We start from the raw sequence: 26,261 nt of genomic DNA, 5'->3' as shown, positions 1-26,261 counted from the left end.
TTATTTCTGTGATTTGCTGAGTGCAGAATGGAGAACGGTGGGGGGGGGGCGGGGGGGGCTTTAAACAGTCGATTAAAACTAGAGCTTGATGCGAAACCACACAAGCAGCAGTCAGACCTCTGTTGCTGTCTCTAAAAGGCTAATGAATCTTACAATGTCTCCAGTTCAGCAGTTTTCACGACTCTTAACTAAATTAATTTAGTTTTTGATCACACGGCTCATTAATACTGCATGTGACTTTAAACGCTGTCCACTCTCAGTGTGTACGACGGTTGTGTGAGCATGCTAACGCTGCTGCTGCTGCTGCTAACTCACGTCCTCGTAGATCCTTTCAGTATGTCCCGATCTCAAGTATCAGATTGGAGCCAATCTATCTAAAAAACGATATGTGTGATATGTTAATACAATGCTTTGTTTTGATCCAGTGTGAGTGCTTACTCTAACGTTAACCATCCCAACTAAATGGCTAATTCTAACCCTAAAACCAGGTCAACTCTCTCCCAGAACTTAATTTCTCAGCTCTGAACCGAGGCAAGATCTCCAAACCAGAGCCATGTTAAATGATTTAGCAACGTTGCATCCACTCTAATCTTGGGATCTGTGTAACACATCTTAATTATTAAAAAATCCAAACTATCAGCTTAAAGGTGCATTATGTAGTAAATCTAAAGCAACTGGCCACAGAGACTCAGGAATAATGTTCATATAACAAACTGAACTCACCAACAACAACAGTACAGCCGAAATATTTGCATTAAAAAAAATATTTTGCAGACTGCAAATCATGTCTATGTTTTGAAATCATGTTTTGGCGTCATGTGGCGCCACCTACCGCCGTCTATCAATCATTGCAGCCGGTAGAGTCTCAGCTGCCGAGCAACCACGGGTTGCCAGTTACGTCAGAAAACGAAACCTAAAAGACCTCGGTATTTTGAATTTGAATGCAGTAACCGTTTTTGGCCACATTCTTACATATGGCGCCTTTAATCCTCAAAAAGCCCATTAAAGTAGCGTGGAGCAGCCAAAGTGTCCTCACAAAGACAGGTTTCTCTAACAAGCAGAAGTCTGCTCTTCTTTCTTTTCTTCTTTCTCTCTAAACTTGGGAATATTATTTATTATATATTTTATTTTTTTAATTGTGCACTGTGCAGCTCTGTTAAGTAGGCAAATACAATTATCAGAGGGGGGACTCCCCCGCTGCTCACTGCAGAGGAAACATGCTGAAGTGCTTCAAATCAAACAGAGTTCAGGTTAAAATGAAATGCAGCGCGTTATTGTGGAGCGATATAATTCATTTTGAGGGTTTTATTTGTGCTTCCCTCAGCGCGTGTCGCGTATATTTATTATCCGAGGATCACACAATCCACCGCTGTAAATAGCTTCACTAATAGATGATGTTGGTTTATTGCCAATGAAAATCTTATGATGCTCCTGCCGCTGCTTGGCTCAGTTCACATCTGCTGATAGATTCATGTGGGGAGGACAGAAGTCAGGGTTTTTTTTGCCGCACTGTGCGCAGTGCATGTACTGAACTCACAGATCCTTTTCCAGCTGTTTTCTCTGGCCTGGCAAACAGAATCTACAAACACAAACTGACACAATCATTTGACTAAAAAGTGTCTTATGTTGTAAAAAGTAGGACATTTAAAGGTGACATAGAGTGGTCCTGTTGCACATAAATGTTAGTTATGGAGGTCTACTTACATATATTAACTTGTTTTTATGGTCAAAAACCTCCTAGTTGCTGTAAACGAGCCGATAGAAATCCTCTTTTCTGACGGTGTTTTTCTGCTGCGAGATTTCAGAGTGAACTTTCACCCCCAGAAGACAGAGTCTTGTGATTGGCCAGTACTATCCAGCACATCCGTTCTCAGAAGCGCAGCGCCCCCCTCTGGAACGGCGGATGCACTGCTCCTCATTATCAAAACATTGTTTTAACAGTGTTTAAAAATAGCTTCTTCACGACTCCCCGCCGCAGTCCCTTTTATGACTTTAAACCGGAGTCAGACCCAGAGTCAGAAGACACTGTTGCTCGTGAAACACCTCCACAACGGACGTTATTCTTCTTCTGCGGTTCAATGTACGCAACCGGATGTGCCCGGACTAGTGCCCGGAGCAGGATGATAAGTTGTTCAGGAGAACCGCTGCTTACGTAACTATTACGGGATTTTCAGTGATCTCATTGAGGCCCGAGATTACAATAAAACACACGTTCTCAGCAGTGGCTGAACTGTTTGTTTAGAACATTCAGGGCTTCATAAACAAGGTAATGACGCAGATACACACTAAAAAAAACAGTGATAATAGGAACTTCCGGTCTAGTTCCGCTTTAATGAGTAGGACGTGGTTAATAAAATTGGCTGCTCCATTGTTAACATCAGAACAGTTCACGTGACATAATATCCTTTTTTTAAATTGACATTATAATGTTAAAACTGCTGGGTAATTTATATAAAAACAACATCATCTGCATTCAAACTGGTACCTTTTAAGTCTCATAGCCATCGCCTCAAGGTTTTTTCAGGAAAAATTACTATTTAATTTTTACTTTGTCCAAAAAAAAAAGTTGATAATTCAACTGGTTTCATTTCACACTCCAGTGTTTGAGAAATAGTGACATAGTTATATTTTAAAGTGATTGTACAATTATACTAACATAATTATGGGCTGCATAATCAACTTCTGCCAATAAACTCTTCTAAATGTCACACACTGGCCTTGAACTTCTCTAATATTAAGCATTACTAAGAAGCACACACTCATTTAACACTAGTGTACTTGTATTTATAGCTTTGTGAGGTCCAAAAAGACTATCTTTGTGGGGACATTTTGCTGCCTACACTGCACTCTTAGAAATAAGGGTTCCAAAAGGGTTCTTCTACAAGGGCTGAGGTTCTACCTGGAACCATTTGCTTCTGAAAAACCCTTTCCCAAAGAAAGGGTTTTTCTAGGGTTCTTGGGAACACTAATGGTTCCAGTAAGAACCATTTTGATCTAGAGAACCCTTTAAAACCCCTTTCCTGAATAAAGTGTTTTTTAAAAGGGTTCTTGGTGGAACCCTCCAAAAGGGTTCCAGGTGGAACCTTTATATAAAAAAAAAGTTCTAACAAGAGACAAAAAGGGTTCTCCTATGAGGACAAGCCGAAGAACTTTATATGGTTCGACTTAAGCCCAATTTATACTTCTGCGTAAAGTGCTCTGCGTAGGTTACGCAGAGACTCTGCGTCGACGCAGAGCCTGTCGTAGAGTCTCTGCGTCGTCTCCGACTGCACAAAATATTTTTAGAGTGTCCGTCACTCCGTCAAGGGACAACGGAGACGGCAAGAGCTGCGATTGGTCCTCAGGACAGGCCGAGATAAGCTGCTCTGTGCCGGCTCACAGTGAGCACCGAGCGTCCACAGAGGCGGAGCTGATCCCCGCCGAGAACGTCGCTGCCAAACTATAAATACGTCATATCTTAACACACACAGCACATGTTTAGACTCTAAATGGCCAATTTCTCGCCTCATATTATCTTAAAACTGCGTTCCGTGACAGAGAAAAATGAGAAACGGCCACTGTTTCAACAACAACAGTCTTTCTCTCTCTTTCTCTCTCGGACACCATTGCTCACTGTAGCCAGAAGCACAACAACCTTGCGCAGCGACCCCTACTGATCGGGCGGGGAATTGCAGCGAGTGTCCGTCACCACGAAACAGAAGTATAAAGGCTCGAGGCGTCTCCGTGGTGACGCAGACGGATAACGCATACGCAGTCGGAGAAGAATAATGTGGCCTTAAGCACTTTTATTAAGAGTGTAGGGTCAGAATTGGGTTTAGATTAGGGTTAGGTTAAGGGCAAGGGTTAAGACACTTGTTTGTGATGGTTAAGGTTAGGGTAAGGGGTTACTGTCAGTGATGGGTTATATCAATGATGTGTCCTCACTATGATATAAAAACAGGTTTGTCTGTGTGTGTGTGTGTGTGTGTGTGTGTGTGTGTGTGAGGGAGAAGGCAGACACATGGTGCAGGGGTGATTGAACAATCAGAGACATTGTCCCTCATTAAATGTCGTCATGAAACAAAATAGGAAAATACTGATTGTTCTGTAGATTAACTGTCTATCTATGTGACATTACAACACACGCACACACACACTCGCCTCCCTCTCTGTTATCTACCCCCCGACCCCCCACTCCCCTGTGATTCCTGTAGATCAGATCTGGCCTCCCTCATCAGGGCCTGTTACAGTAAAGTGCCGTCATTATCCTCCGCCTGTGATCCTTCTCTCATCAAACAGCCATTCAAACAGTGCATTAAACAATGATCGAGCTGCTGCTGCTGTTAATTCCTGCTGCTGGTGACCTGGAAGAACAGTGCATTTCAACCTATTACTGAAACAGGCCTGTGTTCTCTGAGGACACACGCAGATGAGAAGAGAACAGGGTTCTCTCCAGGTTCTCCAGATTCTTCCCACAGTCCAAAAACATACAGATTTTGGGGATTAGGCAAACTAGACACCAAAGGCCACGTTATACTTCTCCGACTGCGTAATGCGTTATCCGTCTGCGTCACCACGGAGACGCCTCGAAGCCTTTATACTTCTGCGTCGTGGTGACGGACACGCGCTGCAATTTCCCGCCCGATCAGTAGGGGTCGCTGCGCAAGGTTGTTCTGTTTCAGGCTACAGTGAGCAATGGTGTCCGAGAAAGAAAGAGAGAGAAAGACTGTGTTGTTGTTGAAACAGTGGCCGTTTCTCACTTTTCTGTGTCACTGAACGCAGTTTTAAGATAATTTGAGGCGAGAAATTGGCCATTTAGAGTCTAAACATGTGCTGTGTGTGTTAAGATATGACGTATTTATAGTTTGGCAGCGACGTTGTCGGCGGTGATCAGCTCCGCGTCTGCAGCGCTCGGTGCTCACTGTGAGCCGGCACAGAGCAGCTTAGCTCGGCCTGTCCGTCCCTTGACGGAGTGACGGACATTTAAAAAATATTTCGTGCAGTTGGAGACGACGTAGAGGCTCTTCGACAGGCTCTTTACGCAGAAGTATAAATTGGGCTTTACACTCATTTAATTGCATCAAAATCCAGTTTGTCCGTCTCTAACTAAAATGTCTTATTCACATGAGTCAGATGAGTAAATTGTGTTGTGCTGCAAACTGCTGGCTTCCATTATCCAGAACACGTGACTGCAGCTTGATTGAGTGAATAGATTGGACAGAGTTTGGAGAGAGTCCTGTCAGATATCACAGGACAAAAGCCAGGACATGGAATCCACTTAAATCTCCGGTGACATCGGAGATGATGAAGCTATAACGAGGGACGGATCAGAGTGAGAGCACGAAAAAACCATTTCTAAAATGTTTGACGCTTCCCTGGAGCACAGTGACCTCAATCACTGTGAAACGCCAGGGGGCGTGTCATGGAGTTTGGAAATACTGCCGGCTCCGTTTGAGTTTGAGAACTCTTGAGCTGTGTGGTCGTCAGGATGAGGAAAAAGGTACAAACAGAACTTTAGAATTGAAATACAGTTGTATTTTTTTTGCTCTGCATGTGTTAGCTGTGACGCTGCTTCAGAGCTGCTCCTGCTTAAGCCCAATTTATACTCCTGCGTAAAGTGCTCTGCGTAGGTTACGCAGAGTCCTCTGCGTCGACGCAGAGCCTGTCGAAGAGCCTCTGCGTCGTCTCCGGGTGCACAAAATATTTTTTAAGTGTCCGTCACTCCGTCAAGGGACAACGGAGACGGCAAGAGCTGCGATTGGTCCTCAGGACAGGCTGAGCTAAGCTGCTCTGTGCCGGTTCACAGTGAGCACCGAGCGTCCACAGAGGGAGGAGCTGATCCCCGCCGACTTCGTCGCTGCCAAACTATAAATACGTCATATCATAACACACACAGCACATGTTTAGACTCTAAATGGCCAATTTCTCGCCTCAAATTATCTTAAAACTGCGTTCTGTGACACAGAAAAGTGACAAACGGCCACTGTTTCAACAACAACAGTCTTTCTCCCTCTTTCTCCCTCGGACGCCATTGCTCACTGTAGCCAAAAGCACAACAACCTTGCGCAGCGACCCCTACTGATCGGTCGGGAAATTGCAGCTATTGCACCTATCCGTCACCACGACGCAGAAGTATAAAGGCTCGAGTGGTCTACGTGGTGACGCAGACGGATAACGCATTACGCAGTCGGAGAAGTATAATGTGGCCTTAACTTCCAGGGAACCAAAACTCTAAAATGCCTTTACTTTGAAAGGATACAGGAAGTGATGTGTGACAGATATAGATATTGAGACTGTGTGGCTGCTCCAGTGTGTTAATATAAATTGTGTTATGTTACATGAACACATGTATCCAGTGTGGCCCTGAGCCTATAGAGATGGAACAATACCACTTTTTAGTGTCCAATACCAATACCAATATCACAAACTCGAGTATCTATTGATACCGATATCGGTCAGTATTGGTAAAAATACAGATTCCCATCCCCAGCCCTGGCCCTTTTTCTTTTGCATTTTTCACAACTATTCTCTTGAGTAATTTATGAATAATAAGCAAACAAACGCAGAGGAGAAACGCTGCTTCCTGTTTACACAAATGCCCAATATACAGTATGTGAATGGTCATGTGATGTATGTTTTTCAGGTGTGATAATCTGGATTATGGCTGCTCAATTATATGGAAATTATCATCATCACGATTATTTGGGTCAAGATTTAAATGGCGATCGATTCAAGCGATTACTCATAAACTTTAACATAAAACAAATACAATTTATTGCACTTTGAACATCATCATCATCATTTTTGATATAATATAATATTAATATTTTTTTACATTATTTTATCTTAAACCTTAAAATAACTATAAATTATTTTTGCCACCGCATGACGAGCATGACAGGAAGTCAGACACACCATAGCAACATTAAAAGTGTTATTTTCAGAATAAAAGCCCCCTTTTTTGTGATAATCAATTATTTATTGTTTTCTAATCATTTGGGGCCATAATGGTGATTGAAACACGAGTTTCGATGAATTGCACAGCCCTAATCTGGATGCAGATTATGTGGCTAAAATGTTTTTTTTAAGTTAAAATGTAGTTTGAATGTAGCTGACGACGACGACTGCCCTGAAGGGGTTTTTAACAAACTCTGTCTGTGAGAGCTTAAGGGGAAAAGTCTCTGCTCTGACGAGATAAAAACGGTGGCGTTTTTTTTGAACACCAGTCGCTGCTTATCATCAGACTTATACCAGACATGAAGAGGACACACACACACACACACACACACACACACACACACACACACACACATGTGTCGCATCATAAATGCTGCAGCTTTAGGAAATGATAAACTGCTCAAATCCAGGTGAGACTCAAAGCCGTGAATCCAGCTCGAGGGTTTTCAACAAATTTGTGAGATAAGTGAGTTAGTATTTGGAGAAGCTGCGTTTTTACAAATATCGCCCTCCTCCCCCCCCCGCCCACATGTGCCCCTCCCCTCCCCTCCCGTCGCCTCCACTCCCCGACCTCGCCACCTCTGTGGTGATTGATTATCCCATCAAACCTCTCCCTTGGTTGCCATGGCAACACACTTAGCCGATGCCTCCAAACGACGACTCCCTCCCCTCCCTTTTATCCTTCCAGTCTACTCATTTATTACTTTTTACTTTACTCTTCAGGTCGTCCACGTTTTATTCTTCATCTTCTGCTTTCTGATGCCTTTTCTCGCTCTGGTTTTATGCCTCATCTTTATACCTTCCTTCAGTGTGGGCATCATTCCAGCATCTTCTATCGCTCCAATTTCCTCCTCCTTTACTCACTTAATCCTCACTCAAACCTTTGTTTTATGGTTAAAAGCTAAACTTTCATGGGTAAAACTATGACTCAAAAACAAAGACAGGACATTCAAGAGAGATTTAGTGACAGAGCTGGGACGACAGAGAATTGGACGTAATGAAAGGGGACAGAGGTGAAATTAGCTGCAAACAGAACACGCTGAGCACAACGGCTCCATTTAAACACTGTGTAATAGAAAATGTCACCTGAGAGTGAAGCCCAATTTAAGCCCAATTTATACTTCTGCATAAAGTGCTCTGTGTAGGTTACGCAGAGAATCTACGTCGTCTCCGACTGCACAAAATATTTTTTAAGTGTCCGTCACTCCGTCAAGGGACAACGGAGACGGCAAGAGCTGCGATTGGTCCTCAGGACAGGCCGAGCTAACGCTGCTCTGTGCCGGCTCACAGTGAGCACCCGAGCGTCCACAGAGGCGGAGCTGATCCCCGCCGACAACGTCGCTGCCAAACTATAAATACGTCATATCTTAACACACACAGCACATGTTTAGACTCTAAATGGCCAATATCTCGCCTCAAATTATCTTAAAACTGCGTTCCGTCACACAGAAAAGTGAGAAACGGCCACTGTTTCAACAACAACAGTCTTTCTCTCTCTTTCTCTCTCGGACGCCATTGCTCACTGTAGCCTGAAGCGGAACAACCTTGCGCAGCGACCCCTACTGATCGGGCGGGAAATTGCAGCGCGTGTCCGTCACCACGACGCAGAAGTACGAAGGCACGAGTCGTCTCCGTGGTGACGCAGACGGATAACGCATTACGCAGTCGGAGAAGTATAATGTGGCCTTGAGGTGGTGCAGAGGCTTTTATTTTGAAACAGTTTTCTCAACCACAGCGGCAAAACCACTGACCACAAACATGCCGAAGAGAACAGTGCAGGCACGAGTGATGATGGTGATGATGATGATGATGATGATGATGATGATGATGATGATGATGATGATGATGATGATGATGATGATGATGATGAAAACACACCACCACCTCTGCAGTGAACACAATTTCGCGCTCAGGGCAAATATGACCTCAAATCCGCTGCTTTCTAGGAAATACAGGCACAGCACAACCCACTTCCTCTCCTCCTCGTTCTCCTCTCCTCTCTTCCTCCCCTCTTCTTCTTCTTTCTCACCCCCTCCTCTCCTCCTCTTCTCCCTTCCACTCCTGTTTTTCCCTCTCTATTCTCCTTTTCTCTAATTTTCTTTTGTCGTCCTATAGTCTGTCACCCTTTGTTCATGTAGATTGGTAAAATAAAACCCAAACATCCTCCTCCAGCTCTCCTCTCTTTACCTCCTCCTCCTCCTCCTCCTCTTCTCCTTTGTCTGGGTTCACATGAGGAACCTGAGCCTGAGGAGCTGCAGCGTCACAGATAAGAAGAGTGGACCTTCAGGTCTTATGATGCTAAGTAGGCTCATCTGAAGAGTGTGTGTTGCTATGGATATCATGGCCTCCATTAAAGGGACACGGCTGTTTATTTATTTCATTAATTTAATGATGAATTAATTCACATATGAGCAACTCTCTCACCTCTGTAGTGTTATATGTGATCTGCTGTTTATGAACTTCACACACGTCGCTATCCTCTTACGCTGGCTTCTTCCTGCATGTGTAGAAACCAAAATGGATGTGGCCTTCGCTCACAGTGTGTTCCACAGATGATGGTCCCGAGAGCTTTTAAAGGTCCCATATTATACCCTATTAACCCAAGTTAAACTAGGTCCTGGTGCCCTAATGAACAAGACTGTGTCATGCTTTAGTCAAAATATCATAAGGATGAAGCACAATAGCAGTTCAATAACTCTGCCAAAACAGCCTTTTTCAGAACGCTCGGTTTTGTGCCTGATCATTTACATGTGAATGAGACCCAGGTAAACACACATCCACTGCTTCCAGGGGAGTGTTGATCTAACTGTCGCCACTTATCACCTATTGTCATGCAGCGTCGTCACAACCCCCGCTCCATATACCCCATAGTAATGTCCGTTTACCTGTTGTTACTGCGTTTCACCGTAATGCATAGAGTGACAACAATTTTGGCTTCTCGCGATCATAAAAAAAACTATTATGATCGCGATAATGCGGCGCGGCGTGTATGTAAATTCCCATACTAGAAAAAGACCCTGAACACATCAGTGTAACTGCGGCTCCAACTGGTGTGTGGATCAACAACACGAGGAAACACGACAGAAAGGCAGCCTTTGGTTGAGAAGAAATGTAGGACAACATCTACATCTTTCTGCTTTCTGCAGTGCTTTCAAACGCGTGCTCCTCATATCACCGATCCACACACGCCACTCGCTAACCGCAGGCACGTAACTGGTGCGTTCAAGGTGTCCCTCCAGCATAGGAATTTACACACACGATCAACAACAAAGGGCTTGTGAAGCTTGTGAACATTTTTTTCATAAATAAAATATATCCACTGGACACACAAGTCCTCTGAGGCTGGAAGTTTGTGTAAAACACTTTGCTCCGCTGTGCAGCCACTCTTCCTCCCTCGCCTGCACTCTCGTATTTCACAGGGACAAGGGGGAGCTACAGTGGAGCTGTGAAGTACTCTGTGAAGTACTCTGTGAAGTACTCTGTGAAGTACTCTGTGAAGTACTCTGTGAAGTACTCTGCCTGGCGGGGTGCCAACATTCACGGTGAAATGTACGCACTGTCGTCACTTGGTCGGGAGGTGTAAACATCGCGTGTTTTATCGCTTATACTTACACAAAGTGGAACCACTAAAACATGACTGAGTCTTGTTTTTTCACATTTTGGGGACTGGTATGGCCCACTGAGTCCCAAATATCAGTACTAAAAGATAAAAAAGTTGATTTTGCACAATAGGGGACCTTTAAATATGCTGCTCCCTCCACGTGGAATAACTTACAGAGTGATCTGAAAATGAGTTGAAGTGGATTTTGAAGCATCGAGAGGAAAAAACAACCTTGGTTGATGTGACTGCGTTCAATTTGATTTTAGTTTGAGAACACGCACATGTATCACGACTGGTTTTGTCCTTGCTCCCGCATTTGTCGGATGTTGTGCTCTCACTTATTTGTTGTATTTGTGTGTTTTTGTATTGTTGATATTTGTGACCGTGTGGTTGTGCCAGGTCTTGGAAAGGTCACTCTTGAAAATTTGTTGGTTTTTTTTTAGCTCAATGAGGCTTTTACCTGATTAAGGAAAGGAAATGAATGAATGAATGAATCAAACTTTATTAATATAGCACTTTTCATACAAGGCTGTGCAGCTCAAAGTGCTTCACAGGATAAAAACATAAATAAAGGAAGAAAGCAAACTCACCGGCCCAACCCCTACCCAACAACCCTTTCAGCCAACAAATGAAATAGAAAAGTGAAGAAGTTAGGAAAAGAAGAGAGGAAAGGAAGTGAGAAAGTGAGGAAACGCTATCAAGGAAGTCACAAACAGCTGCGAGGGAAAACACTGGAGACTAAAATATGAATGAGGGATGTAAACAGGAGGTAAAAGAGAAATTAAAAACATAAATAGTAAGAGATAAAATGTTAAGAAATAGATAATTGAATGTGAATCAGTCATTTAAATAAGTATGTGAGTAAATAAATGAAAATTGAATGTTAAAGGTGCCATATGTAAGAATGTGGCCAAAAACGGTTACTACATTCAAATTCAAAATACCGAGGTCTTTTAGGTTTCGTTTTCTGACGTAACTGGCAACCCGTGGTTGCTCGGCAGCTGAGACTCTACTGACTGCAATGATTGGTAGACGGCGGTAGGTGGCGCCACATGCCAAAACGTGATTTCAAAACATAAACCTGAAAAAAGATTGTTTTAAATGCAAATATTTTGTCTGTACTGTTGTTGTTGGTGAGTTCAGTTTGTTATATGAACATTATTCCTGAGTCTCTGTGACATATTAGGATTTTATGGCTTTTATTGCTTTAGATTTATTACATAATGCACCTTTAAAGGAGCATGAAATAGTTTGTGTCAGACCCTAAAAATAAATAAAAGAGTACAAATACATAATACATCTCAGGTAAAAGTCTGGTTAAAAAGGTTAAATATTAAATAAATATTAGAACTCTCTGCTGCCCTCTGGTCTTCAGGAAGCTTGATCCAAAGGCGAGGACCATAATAACCATGAAATGAGTCAAGAAAACTGGGTATAATTTAAAGACGGCTGATTCTCGATGGTTCATATACCGTAAAAGCAAATCTGATAAAGAAAAGAAAAGAATATTTAAAGAAAAAGAAAGGAAACAGACAAACAAAACAACCAGGAAGCCAGTGTGGTTTTAAAATGGCTGTAATGTGTGCTCTCTTTCTATAGAATTAGTCTAAATTTCCTTTAAATCATTATTTTGATTCCTTAAGTTATGAATTGAACGGTTCTGTTTCCCGCTGCTCTTTCAGCTCCACGTTCTCCTGCTCCGTTCGTCTCGTTGTTCTTTATTTAATCGCTCGCTCCCTCCGCGTTCTCGCTTTTTGATTCACGATACGATTCCACGCTCCTGCGTTTACTGATTCACGGAGCAGATGGATCATATCTGCGTCACCGTCCTCCTGATGAGTTGACTCTCGCCCCGATGATGCAACTTGTTCGCGCGTCGCCGCCGCCAACACGTTGGCTAAATTAATAACCTCTTTCAAATGGGGAATGAATCAAAAGAAATGAGAGTTTATCCGAATGCGGCGCCGAATCACGGCGCAGCTCATCAGTATTCGTGCTCGTTTCAGCTCGTCCTCACTCTGAGCTCGGCCGAGACGCTTCCTAACAACTGGAGAAATGAAGCAAGGAGGCGAAAAAGATTTAGGACGTGGAATTAATGAAAGAATAATCATTTACCAACAACACAAAACATTTAATCATCATCATCTGAAACTCTTCTGATATATGACAAAACAAGATGTTTTACTGCGTATGCACTGACGGAGAATCTCCTTTGTATGATTAGGATTTTTCATTAAAGTTACAGCATATTTGTCAATATCTCTGTCCTTTAAAGGTGCATTATGTAATAAATCTAAAGCAACTGGACCATAAAATCCTCCTAATATGTCACAGAGACTCAGGAATAATGTTCATATAACAAACTGAACTCACCAACAACAACAGTACAGACAAAATATTTGCATTAAAATATGCAAATCATGTTTATGTTTTGAAATCATGTTTTGGCGTCACCTACCGCCGTCTACCAATCATTGCAGTCAGTAGAGTCTCAGCTGCCGAGCAACCACGGGTTGCCAGTTGAGTCAGAAAACGAAACCTAAAAGACCTCGGTGTTTTGAATTTGACTGTAGACGACTGCTTACACTGTAACACAACTTTAACAAGGAAAAAAGAGTCTTGAATAAATTGGCCAATAAATGCAATAAAGCGCACGTTGGCAGAGATAAAGAGAGTTTATTTTAATTCATATTGTCACTTGTGAAACAGGTGCAGAGGATCTGACGAGAGGATCTCAAAACAAAGATTGTGACACTGAAAATGTCTGTATTTTAACAAACTGTGGTCTGGAGATCGAACTGCTGCTTTAAGTGGTGCAGAAAAAAACAGTAAAAATACTGCATTAAAAGCAGTAAAATACTGTATTTTTGGGATATTACAGGCAAAGTCTACAGACAACAACCACAGGCTGTGTTAAAATACTCTTTCGTGGAGTCCTGTGTCTGTGAAAAAAACAACGATAATTTAATCATGAAGCGTTTTAAATAGATTTTAGGTGTTTTTCATAAGATCAGCTGAGGTGTGTCATATTTGAAGAGAGCAAGTGTTTCCTCCTCGCTGATGGACAGATGGAGAGAGAGAAGGAAAACGGAGGTAGAGGATTAAGAACTGGTGCTCAAACTGGTGGAAACGGTCCATCTGCCCATCCTTTGGTTTCACACAGAGTTATATTCTCAGCACACACACACACACACACACACACACACACAGGGAAAATGACACTTGGTCGTACTGTATCAACAAATACACTCAAAACAGCCTGGAACTGGTCGTCCGTTCACTCATCCTCCATCCTTTTCTTTTGCTCTGTATATTTGAAATGACCGATAGTGAAATGAATACGTTCTTCTTTTAAAAGTCTTGTCTTAAAAAAGTTTTCCGCCCCCTCTGGAGTTCCTGGTAATCCGAAAAGTCCAGAGTCACGAGTTTGTACTTCTTTAGGTGAAAGTTTGGGCTTGAGGGAAAGATTTTCCCTGGGCAATTTCAGTGGAAATGAAAGTGAAAAGGATTTTTCAAAGTTCCTGCGGTGGAAAAAAAATGGGGTTATTGTCTCAATTTGTGATCATGAAACCTTGTCTGTCCAAGAATGTCCTGTGGGAATCCTTTGACACAAATGTTGACTTGGACTCAAGGATGAACCGATTAGATTTTGGTGGTCAAAGGTCAAAGGTCAAAGGTCAAGCTGTGACATTACAACCACTCAGAAACACGTGGAAGGAATTTCTTCAACTAAAGGTTTAAGCTCAAATTTGGTCTTCAAGACGTTGTTTGGTGCTAATTCATTGCGAGATATTTTGATGGTTCGCACAATGTTGATTAATGTTGATTAAGCCCATCTGCTCCACACGATACTATATATACTCTATGTGTCTCTGTGTTTCTCAGTATAGCAGTGTTTCGGTGTCATGTCACACATCAACATTCTCACACAGGAAGTGCGTCGTTTTATGTCAAGACAGAAGGAAGCGACGCCGACATCAGCCGGTAAAGTGAGACAGTGAAGTCTGAAGTCTTCAACAAAGTGCCCATGAAAAGATTGAAGAGTAAATTCTACTGCTAAAATAACCTGGTTGTTCAAAAGCCACCAACATAATAATAATAATAATAATACATTTTGTTTTATATGGCACTTTTCTTCACAGACATTACTGCAGTTTTTTATGTGAATATTATTTTCTCTTCTATGAGAATAAAGTGAACGTCTTTGGTTTGTGGACAGAAGGAATGACATTTGAGGACTTTTCGTCATTTCGAGGTTTAGGAAAACGTCGATTGACATTTTCCATCCATCTCGTGACATTTTATGAACCAAACAACAAATCAAACAATCAGCAAAACAATCATTAGTCTTCATTAGTCGTTGGCCTTCAAACAGATTGTCTGGTTTTTGATGGGTTTTTTCCTTCCCTCTCCCTCTCTCTCTTGACGTCTTACTGGTTGTTTTCACTCACGTGGAGAATTTTTTTCCACTAACAGATTTTATTTTGTAGTTTCAAATACAATCACCATAATAATAAATAAATGTATTTTAAAGCTTTTAAAAGTATGAACAGGGAACGATGGTGATGTGTGTGTGTGTGTGAGAGAGAAATTCATGACCTGACACTTATGAGCAGATTTTATTATCATTATTATTATTATTATTATTATTATTATTATTATTATTATTATTATTATTATTATTATTATTATTATTAATAATAATAATAATAATAATAATAAGAAAGCATAATAAATGTAGGTTTTAAAATCTCTTTCTCTGTCTCTCTCTCTGCAGGTGAACTAGTCACACTCTACCGACGCCTCCCCCTCCCACCTCCCTCCTCCTCGACCTGAACCCATCGTCCTCTGCCTCGTCCGCCGCTTCTCGTGGGGAACCCCCCCCCGTCGCGCCGCCATGTCTTTCTTCACCTCCCCCTTTTCCGTCCTCCTCTTCCTCCTCCTCTTCCTCCAGCAGCTGTCTTCCTGTCAGCCCGTGTCGCTGTACAGTGACCCCAGCAGTGACCCTTACCTGAGAGCGGTGTCGCCCTCCACGTCCCCTTTCTCCCCTTTCTCGTCGTCCACGCCCGCCGAGGGTAACGGCACCGCCCGGAACAAGAAGTGCGAAGACAAGACGGAGTGCAATCCCGGCATCCTGCTGCCCGTCTGGATGCCCAAGCGGCCGGGCCTCGGCACCCAGGTGGCCCGAGCTGTGGTCTACTTCGTGTCGCTCATGTACATGTTCCTGGGAGTGTCCATCGTCGCTGACCGCTTCATGGCGTCCATAGAGGTCATCACATCGCAGGTGAGAACAGGGGAATGCAGGAATAATGACATTGAAACCGAAGTAATGCATTGAATGATTTCACTTTAAAGCTGTGGAAAATAACAGATTTTAACAGTGACTGTTACCCACATTTACTTCCTGATTGGTTCTTTGCTCTGTGTGTAACGTTCACCTCATTGTCAGTTTACATGGCCATGGTCACGTGATATATATACTACCGTTGAAAAGTTTGGGGTCACAGAAAGGTCCTTATTTTTGAAGGAAAGGCACTTTTTTTTCAATGAATATAACATTAAATGAATCAGATCCGTCTGGTTTGTATGTATGAAATATGTACATAGGTGTATAGAGGCCCATTTCCAGTGTTCTAAGGGTACATTGTGTTTGCTAATCGCGTTAGAAGGCTATTGGATGATTAGAAAACCCTTGAAAACCCTTTAAACCCTTGAACACCCTTGAACACCCTTGTGCAATGATGTTAGCACAGCTGAAAACAGTTTTGCTGGAAAGGGCAAAATCATTATTTCTAATCTTGTTAATGTCTTGACTATAATATATTATAATATAACTCTTTTGATGAATAAAAGTGTGACTTTTAATGGAAAACACAAAAAAATTGTATAGGTGACCCCAAACCTTTGAATGGTATAGTGCAGGGGTCTGCAACCTGCGGCTCTAGAGCCTCATGTGGCTCTTCAGCCCCTCTGTAGTGGCTCCTTTTCGCTTCAAAGGAAAAAAAGTTTCATGTTTTTCCACACTTTTTTGTCAAGTTAAACGCATAAATAGTGTTTTTGATATTTTGTCCGTCAGATCCAATTGTTAAAAAAAACTCCCCTTAAAGCCATTAAAGTAATGCGTACATGAAGAAGTTCACATTTGGAGTCCTGTGTCCATCCTTGGATCCATATACTTAGGCCAGGCAGATTTTCACAGACATAAACTACATATAATTGTACATAAAATTTCATCTCAAAGTCATTTTTCTACACTTTAGAGGTTTGGTATCAACGTGCGACGAACTGTAGTTCTTTAAATATAGTCTGTGTAACAACGACAACTTTACATGTGATTTTATCTTCATTTTAAGGATCAAATAGGATTTTTGCGGCTCCAGAATAATTTTATTTGGGTGGAGAGGGGACAAAAATGGCTCTTTACATTCTAAAGGTTGCAGACCCCTGGTATAGTGTATGTTTTTAGGTATTGTGTTAGAATGGACTCAGATGACTTCTGTTACTGACCTATGAGGCCCGTTTTGATTGTTGTTTTTTTGTTGGTGAGTGTGTGTGTTTCTCCCTCCCAGAGACCTGTAATGGTTCGGGTTTTGCAGTTGTAAGCACTGTAGATAAAGAGAGGAAGGGTCCAGGGAGGTGGTTTGAGAAGAACAATTATCGTATATTTATCATCATTAAATGAGTCCCATAAAGCAAGTGAACCTGACAAGCAGCGCTGAGTTAATGTTGTTGTTGTGCAATGTCCTCACAAGTGCTGATGTGTGTGTGTGTGTGTGTGTGTGTGTGTGTGTGTGTGTGTGTGTGTGTGTGTGTGTGTGTGTGTGTGTCACCAGGAGAAGGAAGTCACCATCACGATGCCTAACGGGGAAACATCAGTGGCGACCGTAAGAATCTGGAATGAAACTGTATCCAATCTGACGCTAATGGCTCTGGGCTCCAGCGCTCCAGAGATACTGCTGTCTGTTATTGAGGTAAACACACACACACACACACACACACACACACATTCTTGTACTTGCTGCATACTGAGGACTGGGTTGCTGACAAAGTGAGGACCAGCATTTCCACTTTATAAATCAACACCATTACAAATATCTACTTCATGAATGATATCTACAAAGAACTACTGGTTGCAGTACCATAACATGTCTGCAGGTGGAGCCCCAGAGCAAAAAGGGCTGGAAAGCTTTTTAAAAAAACATTTTTTGGTCCAAAATTCTACAAAAACATAATACTATACTATGTCGACCAAAATTTGAAAAAAAATTGACTCAACATTTTTGGCCAAAAATTTGACAAAAACGTCATACTATACTATGTCGTCCAAGTGTCGTTTTTTTTTTTTTTGACATATTGAGTATAGCGTGTTATAGCAACCTAAGGAAGTGATTTCAATGAGAACAAAGTGAGGACCGACCAAAATGTCCTCACTCCGTAAAAATGACCTCACTTTGTTGGTTAAAATCCCTCACTGGTCCTCAGTATGCCACAAGTGCAAGACCACACACACACACACACACACACACACACAGATATAAAAAATGTCAGTCCTTAAATCCACTCACACTCTACGCTGCGGTGTGTCTCCAGGTGTGCGGTCACCAGTTCAGGGCCGGCGAGCTGGGCCCGGGAACCATCGTGGGCAGCGCCGCCTTCAACATGTTTGTGATCATCGGGATCTGCGTGTGGGTGATCCCGCCCAACGAGACGCGCAAGATCAAACATCTCCGGGTGTTCTTCATCACCTCCTTCTGGAGCATCTTCGCCTACATCTGGCTCTACCTCATCCTCTCTGTCATGTCGCCGGGCGTCGTTGACGTGAGACAAAAGCGATTTACTCCGGATTTGAAAGTGAAAGTGATGTATTTATTGTGATTATAAGAACGTGTGTGTGTGTGTGTTTCAGTTGTGGGAGGCCCTGGTGACCCTGCTGTTCTTCCCCGTGTGCGTCGTCCTCGCTTGGATCGCCGACCGCCGCCTGCTCTTCTACAAATACATGGGCAAGCGCTACCGCGCCGACAAGCGCCACGGCATCGTCGTGGAGACCGAGGGAGACCTGACGCCCAACAAGGGCGACGTGGAGATGATCACGGACGGAAAGTTCCCCCCGAGAGGGGGCGCCGTGGTCCCCGCCGACGCGGACGGCGCCGCGGCCAACAACGTCGGCGCGGCGGGAGCGGGAACCCTGGCACCGGGAGCTGGGGGGAACCTGCCCAACTCCAACAGCATGACGGTCAACGTGGAGAGCAGCAAGGAGCTGGATGAGAGTCGTAAAGAGGTGAGAGATGATCTGAAGAGTTATAATGGGAGGAAATCATCCTTGTTCATGCCTCAACGCTGCTGTGACGAGCTGTGGCCCGAGGTGTTTCCACATCCCTCTGTGTGTACGATCATCCCTGTATCACCTCTGGGGAATCCTTTTGGCACAAACTTCACTTGGACTCAAAGATGAATTAATTTAGAGTGCGGGTGGTTGAAAGTCCAAGTTCACCGGGAGTTCATGATAACTTTTTAATGCCTTAGTTTTACAATGCCCTCGAGAGAATCCTGTTCACTTAAGCTTGTGCCACACGAGAGGATAATTGGCCAGATTTCAGTCACGATCGTTTCCAGCGATCGTGGGCGCAGATTCGAGCAGATCATCTGGCCAAATTATTTTTTTTTCAACAGACGCGATTTTAATGTCGTCGGACACCAGAGTCAGAGTCTTCCCGATTTCAAATCGTAAGTATTAAATAAGTTTGATATTTAGGAGCGATCACACACAAGTTTCTGTGAGATCTCAAAATCCCTGGAATCTCCTCCCTGAAATGGTTGAACTAAACGCAGAGTGTTTGGTCCTGGGTCTGTAGTCTGTGCTTTCTCAGGGTTAAAACGTTGAAAATTGGTTACATAGTACGATGTGTATACACTACCGTTCAAAAGTTTGGGGTTTTCTAATCATCCAATAGCCTTTTAACGCGATTAGCAAACACAATGTACCATTAGAACACTAGAAATGAGCCTCTATACACCTATGTACATATTCCATTAAAAACCAGACATTTGCAGCTAGAATAGTCGTTTACCACATTAACAATGTATAGAGTGTATTTATGATTCATTTAAAGGTGACATAGAGTGGTCCTGTTGCACATAAATGTTAGTTATGGAGGTCTACTTACATACATGAACTTGTTTTTATGGTCAAAAACCTCTTAGTTGCTCTAAATGCGAAATAAATAAAAAGTGGGAACGCAACGCCACTTTTGCGGTTTGTGTTCAGATCGTTGTCGAGTAAAGCCAGCCTTAAGGTACACACAATGTTTTTAAAGGTGACATAGAGTGGTCCTGTTGCACATATGGAGGTCTACTTACATACATGAACTTGTTTTTATGGTCAAAAACCTCCTAGTTGCTGTAAACAAACCGATAGAAATCCTCTTTTCTGACGCTGTTCCTAAGCCACGATATTTCAGTCATAAATCTCACCCCCAGAAGACAGAGTGTGTTGTGATTGGCCAGCCAGCGTAGAGCCTTCCCAACTGTCTTGTGATTGGACAATACCCGGAAGTGACATATTCAGCACACCCCCTCTCAGAAGCGCAGCTCCCCCCTCTGGAACGGTGGATGCACTGCTCCTCATTATCAAAACATTGTTTTAACAGTGTTTAAAAATAGCTTCTTCACGACTCCCCGCCGCAGTCACTTTGACGACTTTGACCCAGAGTCAGACCCAGAGTCAGAAGACACTGTTGCTCGTGAAACACCTCCACAACGGACGTTATTCTTCTTCTGCGGTTCAATGTACGCAACCGGATGTGCCCGGACTAGTGCCCGGAGTAGGAGGATCTGCTGTTCAGGAGAACCGCTGTTTACGTAACCAGTAATTTTTAAGTGACCCCCAACTTTTGAACGGTAGTTCCCACGTTTTTAGAATCAAGTCAGTCAGAGTTGAAAGTCCTCTAGTGTGGGGCAGATTTTGGCCTCTTAAACATGAATGAGTTTGGAAAAACAATATGTTGGCTAAAACTGCTGGCCAGCTAAAACAACTCAAATGTCATTTGTCGTTCATAAAGTCCCTTTAAAGGGACACTGTGTAGTATTTATGGGTTTATATAACCCAAAATCCACTTTTTTATACATATTATGTGCTCCTGCATTGTCTAGTCGATGTATAATAGTTTTTGTTTCATTTTCGTAGTGTTTCAAAAAGTCATGTAAAATAACACGGTCGCGGGCCGCGGTTGCATAGACACTGTTAGCAGAGAGACGCCATGTTTCTACCGGAGCCTGTAAGGACAAACGCGAGAGAACAAATCAAGCGTCTCTTTACTTGTAGCGGAAGTCCCGCCTCCTCTCTCTCCACTTCGTCTGCTACGGCCGCGGTAGCTCCGCCCTCTCCCTCGCCTCACGAACCTCATCTGCTGACACGGAGAAAGACGACGAGGACGACATTTGACCGGCTGAGGACACCGTATCGCTCAGGGAAGGGAGGGGGTGAGCAGAGCAGCAGGTCTTTGTTGTAAATTTCAGCCTCTCCTCTAGATGTCACTATAAACTACTTACTTCACCTTTAAAGGTTCAAGCTGGAAGCTGGAATCCCCGCAGACCTCCAGCTGTTCCAGGAACCAAAAGAGCCACAAACGTTCCACAGCAACAGCGAGCTGTCAGTGTGTGTCGTGATCACAAGTGTGTCCTCCTTCCTTTCTCCGCTGCTCCAGGTGATTCGAATCCTGAAGGAACTGAAGCAGAAATATCCCGACAAAGAGCTGGACCAGCTGGTGGAGCTGGCCAACTACTACGCTCTCCTGCACCAACAGAAGAGTCGGGCCTTTTACCGCATACAGGTAACACACACACACACACACTAAAGGTTACTCACTCTGAGAAGTTTAATGACAAACACGTTTTTTCCTCTCTAAGCCATTTTTTCTCCTCTCCGCGATCTCAAGGCTACACGTATGATGATCGGAGCCGGCAACGTCCTGAAGAAGCACGCGGCCGACAACGCTCGCCGCACAGCCGTACATGACGAGGAGGCGCCGGAGGAGGACGACGACCTGGCCGTGTGCAGCCGCATCTCCTTCGAAAGCGCCCACAGTCAGTGCATGGAGAACTGCGGCGTTCTGACGCTGGCTGTCGTTTGCCAAGGTACGGAGACGTGAATAAGTCATATAGAGAATATCGAGGTCACATAAATAAATGAGGAGAGACTGAGTTTGGTGAAGCAACGACGTTCATTTCATTCAGAGATTGAATGGAATTAACTTTAAAGCGGAACTAGACCGGAAGTTCCTATGAACGCTGTTTATCTGCGTCATTACCTTGTTTATGAAGCCCTGAAGGTTCTAAACAAACAGTTCAGCCACTGCTGAGAACGCTGTGTTTTATTGTAATCTCGGGGCTCAACGAGATCACTGAAAATCCCGTAATAGTTATGTAAGCAGCGGTTCTCCTGAACAACCGATCGTCCTGCTCCGGGCACTAGTCCGGGCACATCCGGTTGCGTACATTGAACCGCAGAAGAAGAATAACGTCCGTTGTGGAGGTGTTTCACGAGCAACAGTGTCTTCTGACTCTGGGTCTGACTCCGGTTTAAAGTCATAAAAGGGACTGTGGCGGGGAGTCGTGAAGAAGCTATTTTTAAACACTGTTAAAACAATGTTTTGATAATGAGGAGCAGTGCATCCACCGTTCCAGAGGGGGGCGCTGCGCTTCTGAGAACGGATGTGCTGGATAGTACTGGCCAATCACAAGACTCTGTCTTCTGGGGGTGAAAGTTCACTCTGAAATCTCGCAGCAGAAAAACACTGTCAGAAAAGAGGATTTCAATCGGCTCGTTTACAGCAACTAGGAGGTTTTTGACCATAAAAACAAGTTAATATATGTAAGTAGACCTCCATAACTAACATTTATGTGCAACAGGACCACTCTATGTCACCTTTAAGAGGAAAAGGATGGGCTTTTAAGTGGAGGCTTCGCGACGTCGGTGACCAAAATTGTCCATTAATGCAGAAAATTGCAGGTTGTCGAATAATTTTTGCGTCACACGTCACAGGCAATAAAGATAAGAACGCTGATATCCATGAACAAATAACGTAAACCTCGTGCAGGAACCAGACGTACGAAGAGATTCTAACCAAGAAAACTTTGTCATTATGTTCATGTGATAATTACAGATGACTTTACCAATTCGACATGTCTGATACAGACACCAATACTAGGCAAGAGTGTTAGAGCCACATGTAATAAAACAAATAGATAAATAATTATATAAAAACAGCATTAAAGGTGCATTATGTAATAAATCTAAAGCAACTGGCCATTAAATCCTCCTAATATGTCACAGAGACTCAGGAATAATGTTCATATAACAAACTGAACTCACCAACAACAACAGTACAGACAAAATATTTGCATTATAAAAAATATTTTGCAGACTGCAAATCATGTTTATGTTTTGGCCACCTACCGCCGTCTGCCAATCATTGCAGTCAGTAGAGTCTCTGCTGCCGAGCAACCACGGGTTGCCAGTTACGTCAGAAAACGAAAAAACCTAAAAGATTCTCTGTATTTTGAATTTGAATGTAGTAACTGTTTTTGGCCACATTCTTACATATGGCACCTTTAATTCAGTCAGAATTCTGACTTTAATCTGAGAATGCTGTTACTTTTATTTATTTACAAAAAAAAAACAAGTTTACTTTCTTTAAAAAGATTCCGTTGCTCTCATAAAGGAATAAATAAATCAACAAACAGCCCTTTTTTCACTCTACTATTTTGCTTTTGTTTCCTCTCTCACATTCTGGTCACATTACAGCAGCAGTGCACGATGTTTACTGCGGCATTTATTTAATGTCCAGCGTTTACGGATCGTACCGAGTTTACTTTTTTTCTTTTCTTATCTCCCACAATTCCAGTGAATTTGAAGTTTTGTTCGTTCCTGGTATCAGATATATATATATACTGCACGTCCCTAAAGATAATGGCACTTCTGCTGAATATTAAAGCACAGTCAGTGCATGCGGGCGTTTTAGATTAGAAACATTACAGATTGGAGATAGTGGATGGGAGGAAAGGGATAAAAAAGTTTTTACACTTGCTAAGTTTGGAACCTGCATTTGTCTGCTGTAGCTTCATGTTTTATAGTTACATGTTTATCAGAATTCAAGGCTAAAATGACCAGTATTTAGGTTTTACTACAAAGTTTCATCCGATTGGGTTCAATATCCACTGAGAGCTTAACAAACAAGTTCTGTCAATTTTGACTTTTACTTGCTTTTTTCCACCTCAAATGTTAATGGATTCATAATTCTGTTTGTAAATGTGTGTAATATTCATATTCAGTCATTGTCGTTGTCTCTCTGGTGCTCAGGGGGTCTGGGAGAGAACACATTCTACGTGGACTACAGGACAGAAGACGGTTCAGCCAACGCCGGATCAGATTACGAGTACAGCGAAGGAACGCTGGTGTTTAAACCAGGAGAGACTCGTAAAGAGATTAAGGTGAGTGAAGAAGGGACGGAGGTTTCGGGGAGATTTCGTGCAAAGACGCTCTGATGTTACTTCAATTATTTAAGTGAAAATAAAAGTGGAGATAGATTTCTCTTATCTCTTCAGGGTAATTTTCAGAGTTCACATCCTCAGTTCTGAAAGTGTACATGGATTTTCTCTCTGGCTTTGACTTTGAAAATGTTGTTTTTTTTCCAGTCTTATGTTGTATTTCTCGTTGCTTTGTCTCTTCACGTATTCTTCTATAAAGAAGAATATTTATAGTCTGGCAGAAGAAAAAGAACAAACTGTAATAAATACACACTATCTAAAAGTGCATGAATATAAATAACTATACTCTAAAACATGGGTGTCAAAATTTGGCCCGCCGTGTAATTTCATTTGGCCCTTGAGGCAATATCAAATTAACATTAGAGCTGGCCCGCCGGTATTATACAGCGGCACCACCGCTGTAACACCGCATTCACCGCTAATACTACAAATCCCATAATGCTCTGCTGTTGTTTTGTATTCATTGTTATTTTATTTTCAAATTTATTAGCTTGTGGAAAAAGTTAATGTTGATATTTACCTCAGAAGGCTGCAAATAGAAAAGAGGCATTCAATTTTTTATTTAAATTTTATTTAATATGCCATTGATGTTTTTTTCGTTTGTTTTTTGAAAATTGATTTTGCACTATTAAGTTATATAAGCGTTGCTTGTTCCATATTCAGTGTTATAGCAAATCAGTGTAGCAAACTGAGCAATAATTAAAATTTTATTCATGCACTTTCTCTTGCTACTTCAAGGCTTGAATGTTTGATTCATTCATTATTGTTATTTTATTTTCAAATTTATTATTAGCCTGTGGAAAAAGTTTATTTTGATATTTACCTCAGAAGGCTGCAAATAGAAAAGAGGCATTACATTTTTATCCATCCATTATCTACCGCTTATCCTGTATTTAAGGTGCATTTTATTTGATATGCCATTGATATTTTTTTATTATTATTATTATTATTTGAAACTCGATTTTGCATGTCACTATAAAGTTATATAAGCCTTGCTTGTTCAATATTCAATGCAAAACTTGTTTGGGTCCCTATTAAAAGGTTAATTTGTTCAACCTTGGCCCGCGGCTTTGTTCAGTTTTAAATTTTGGCCCACTCTGTATTTGAGTTTGACACCCCTGCTCTAAAATGATGGTCCTGCAGCTTCAGTTTGGTTTATTTTAGGACTCAAAACATTTGAAAATGATCTTATCAAACAAAAAACAATATGATAGTGTGATAAATGTCCTCTGATTTCAGCTCCTCGTCTGTGCAGTGTTTCTCGCACATATATAACAAGATGTTTAAAAACACATTCATATTTACAACGGCCGTTAAAATACGTCCTCGTTAATGGAGATTATAATGTTCCGTTTTTCATTCTCACGGCGTTGATGCTGTTGAACTGCGCTGCAGTGCACGGAGAGGCGTTCGTATTCATTTGTCTGCCGCGAGCAAATCACTGAGGGCGGACTAAATGACACACACACACACACACACACACACACACACACACACACTCCGATTGTGCTAGACAAGGTTTATTCCAAAGCAATAATCATGAATCTTCCAACAGTTTCAAATGACTGAATATACCTCTGGAAATTAAATGGTGTAATTAAAAGCAAACCTTTGAAACTCATCCCTTAAAAATGTCAATAATGACCTTAAAAGTGCGCTTTCCCGGAGCGACTGTCTCTGCCTCAATGTTCTATTGAACATTACAAAAGATCTCGTAATTAACTCTTTTAGCTATTACATTGATCCATGATGCTGTAGATGGGGAGCAGAAGCTCTGGAATGATGGAATTCACTCCCACCTCTGACTTTGTTCCCATCTCTTCAAATTCAGACTCTAAAGCTGTCTTTGTAAAGTGGGAAAGACGCTTATAAATAAAATTCATTATTATCATTATTGTTAGATTCAGTTTCTATGTATGTATTATAGTCATTCATTTGTTTATTAGTATTGTATTATATTGTTGTATGTGTGAACTAGTTGGTGGCAAATGCATTTTATTTATTTATTATTTCAGGACAATGCACATTAATGAACATATACAAAAGTACATGTAAATGTGCCAGATTATAGCCCAGGGGCTAATTTCCATCTGTAGTCCATATTAGGCAGGTTGATGTTGGAATAAAAAGAACAAAATATATACATAATAAAACTAACTATACAAAACAGCAAGAAACA

General features: G+C 42.2%; 1 protein-coding gene across 3 annotated transcripts in view; it reads left to right on the top strand.

Annotated features, from left to right (window-relative positions):
* Positions 1–15,434: 15,434 nt before the first annotated feature.
* The window catches only part of slc8a2b (solute carrier family 8 member 2b), a gene marked incomplete at both ends in the record, with an annotated part of 38,378 nt that continues 27,551 nt past the window's right edge, over positions 15,435–26,261 (top strand). For 2 of the 3 annotated variants that reach the window (XM_083887185.1, XM_083887184.1), the window contains 7 exons: positions 15,636–15,821; positions 17,371–17,508; positions 18,128–18,355; positions 18,444–18,815; positions 21,241–21,366; positions 21,472–21,670; positions 23,895–24,025. In XM_083887185.1, coding sequence (XP_083743311.1) covers positions 15,687–15,821; positions 17,371–17,508; positions 18,128–18,355; positions 18,444–18,815; positions 21,241–21,366; positions 21,472–21,670; positions 23,895–24,025 — 1,329 coding nt within the window. Of the gene's footprint in view, positions 15,822–17,370; positions 17,509–18,127; positions 18,356–18,443; positions 18,816–21,240; positions 21,367–21,471; positions 21,671–23,894; positions 24,026–26,261 lie in introns of all 3 variants that reach the window. The other variant, XM_083887183.1, reaches the window with a different exon arrangement.

Source organism: Microchirus variegatus (assembly GCF_963457635.1).
Source record: "Microchirus variegatus genome assembly, chromosome: 3".
Classification (NCBI taxonomy): Eukaryota; Metazoa; Chordata; class Actinopteri; order Pleuronectiformes; family Soleidae; genus Microchirus; species Microchirus variegatus.
This window is presented reverse-complemented; position numbering and strand designations above follow the sequence as displayed.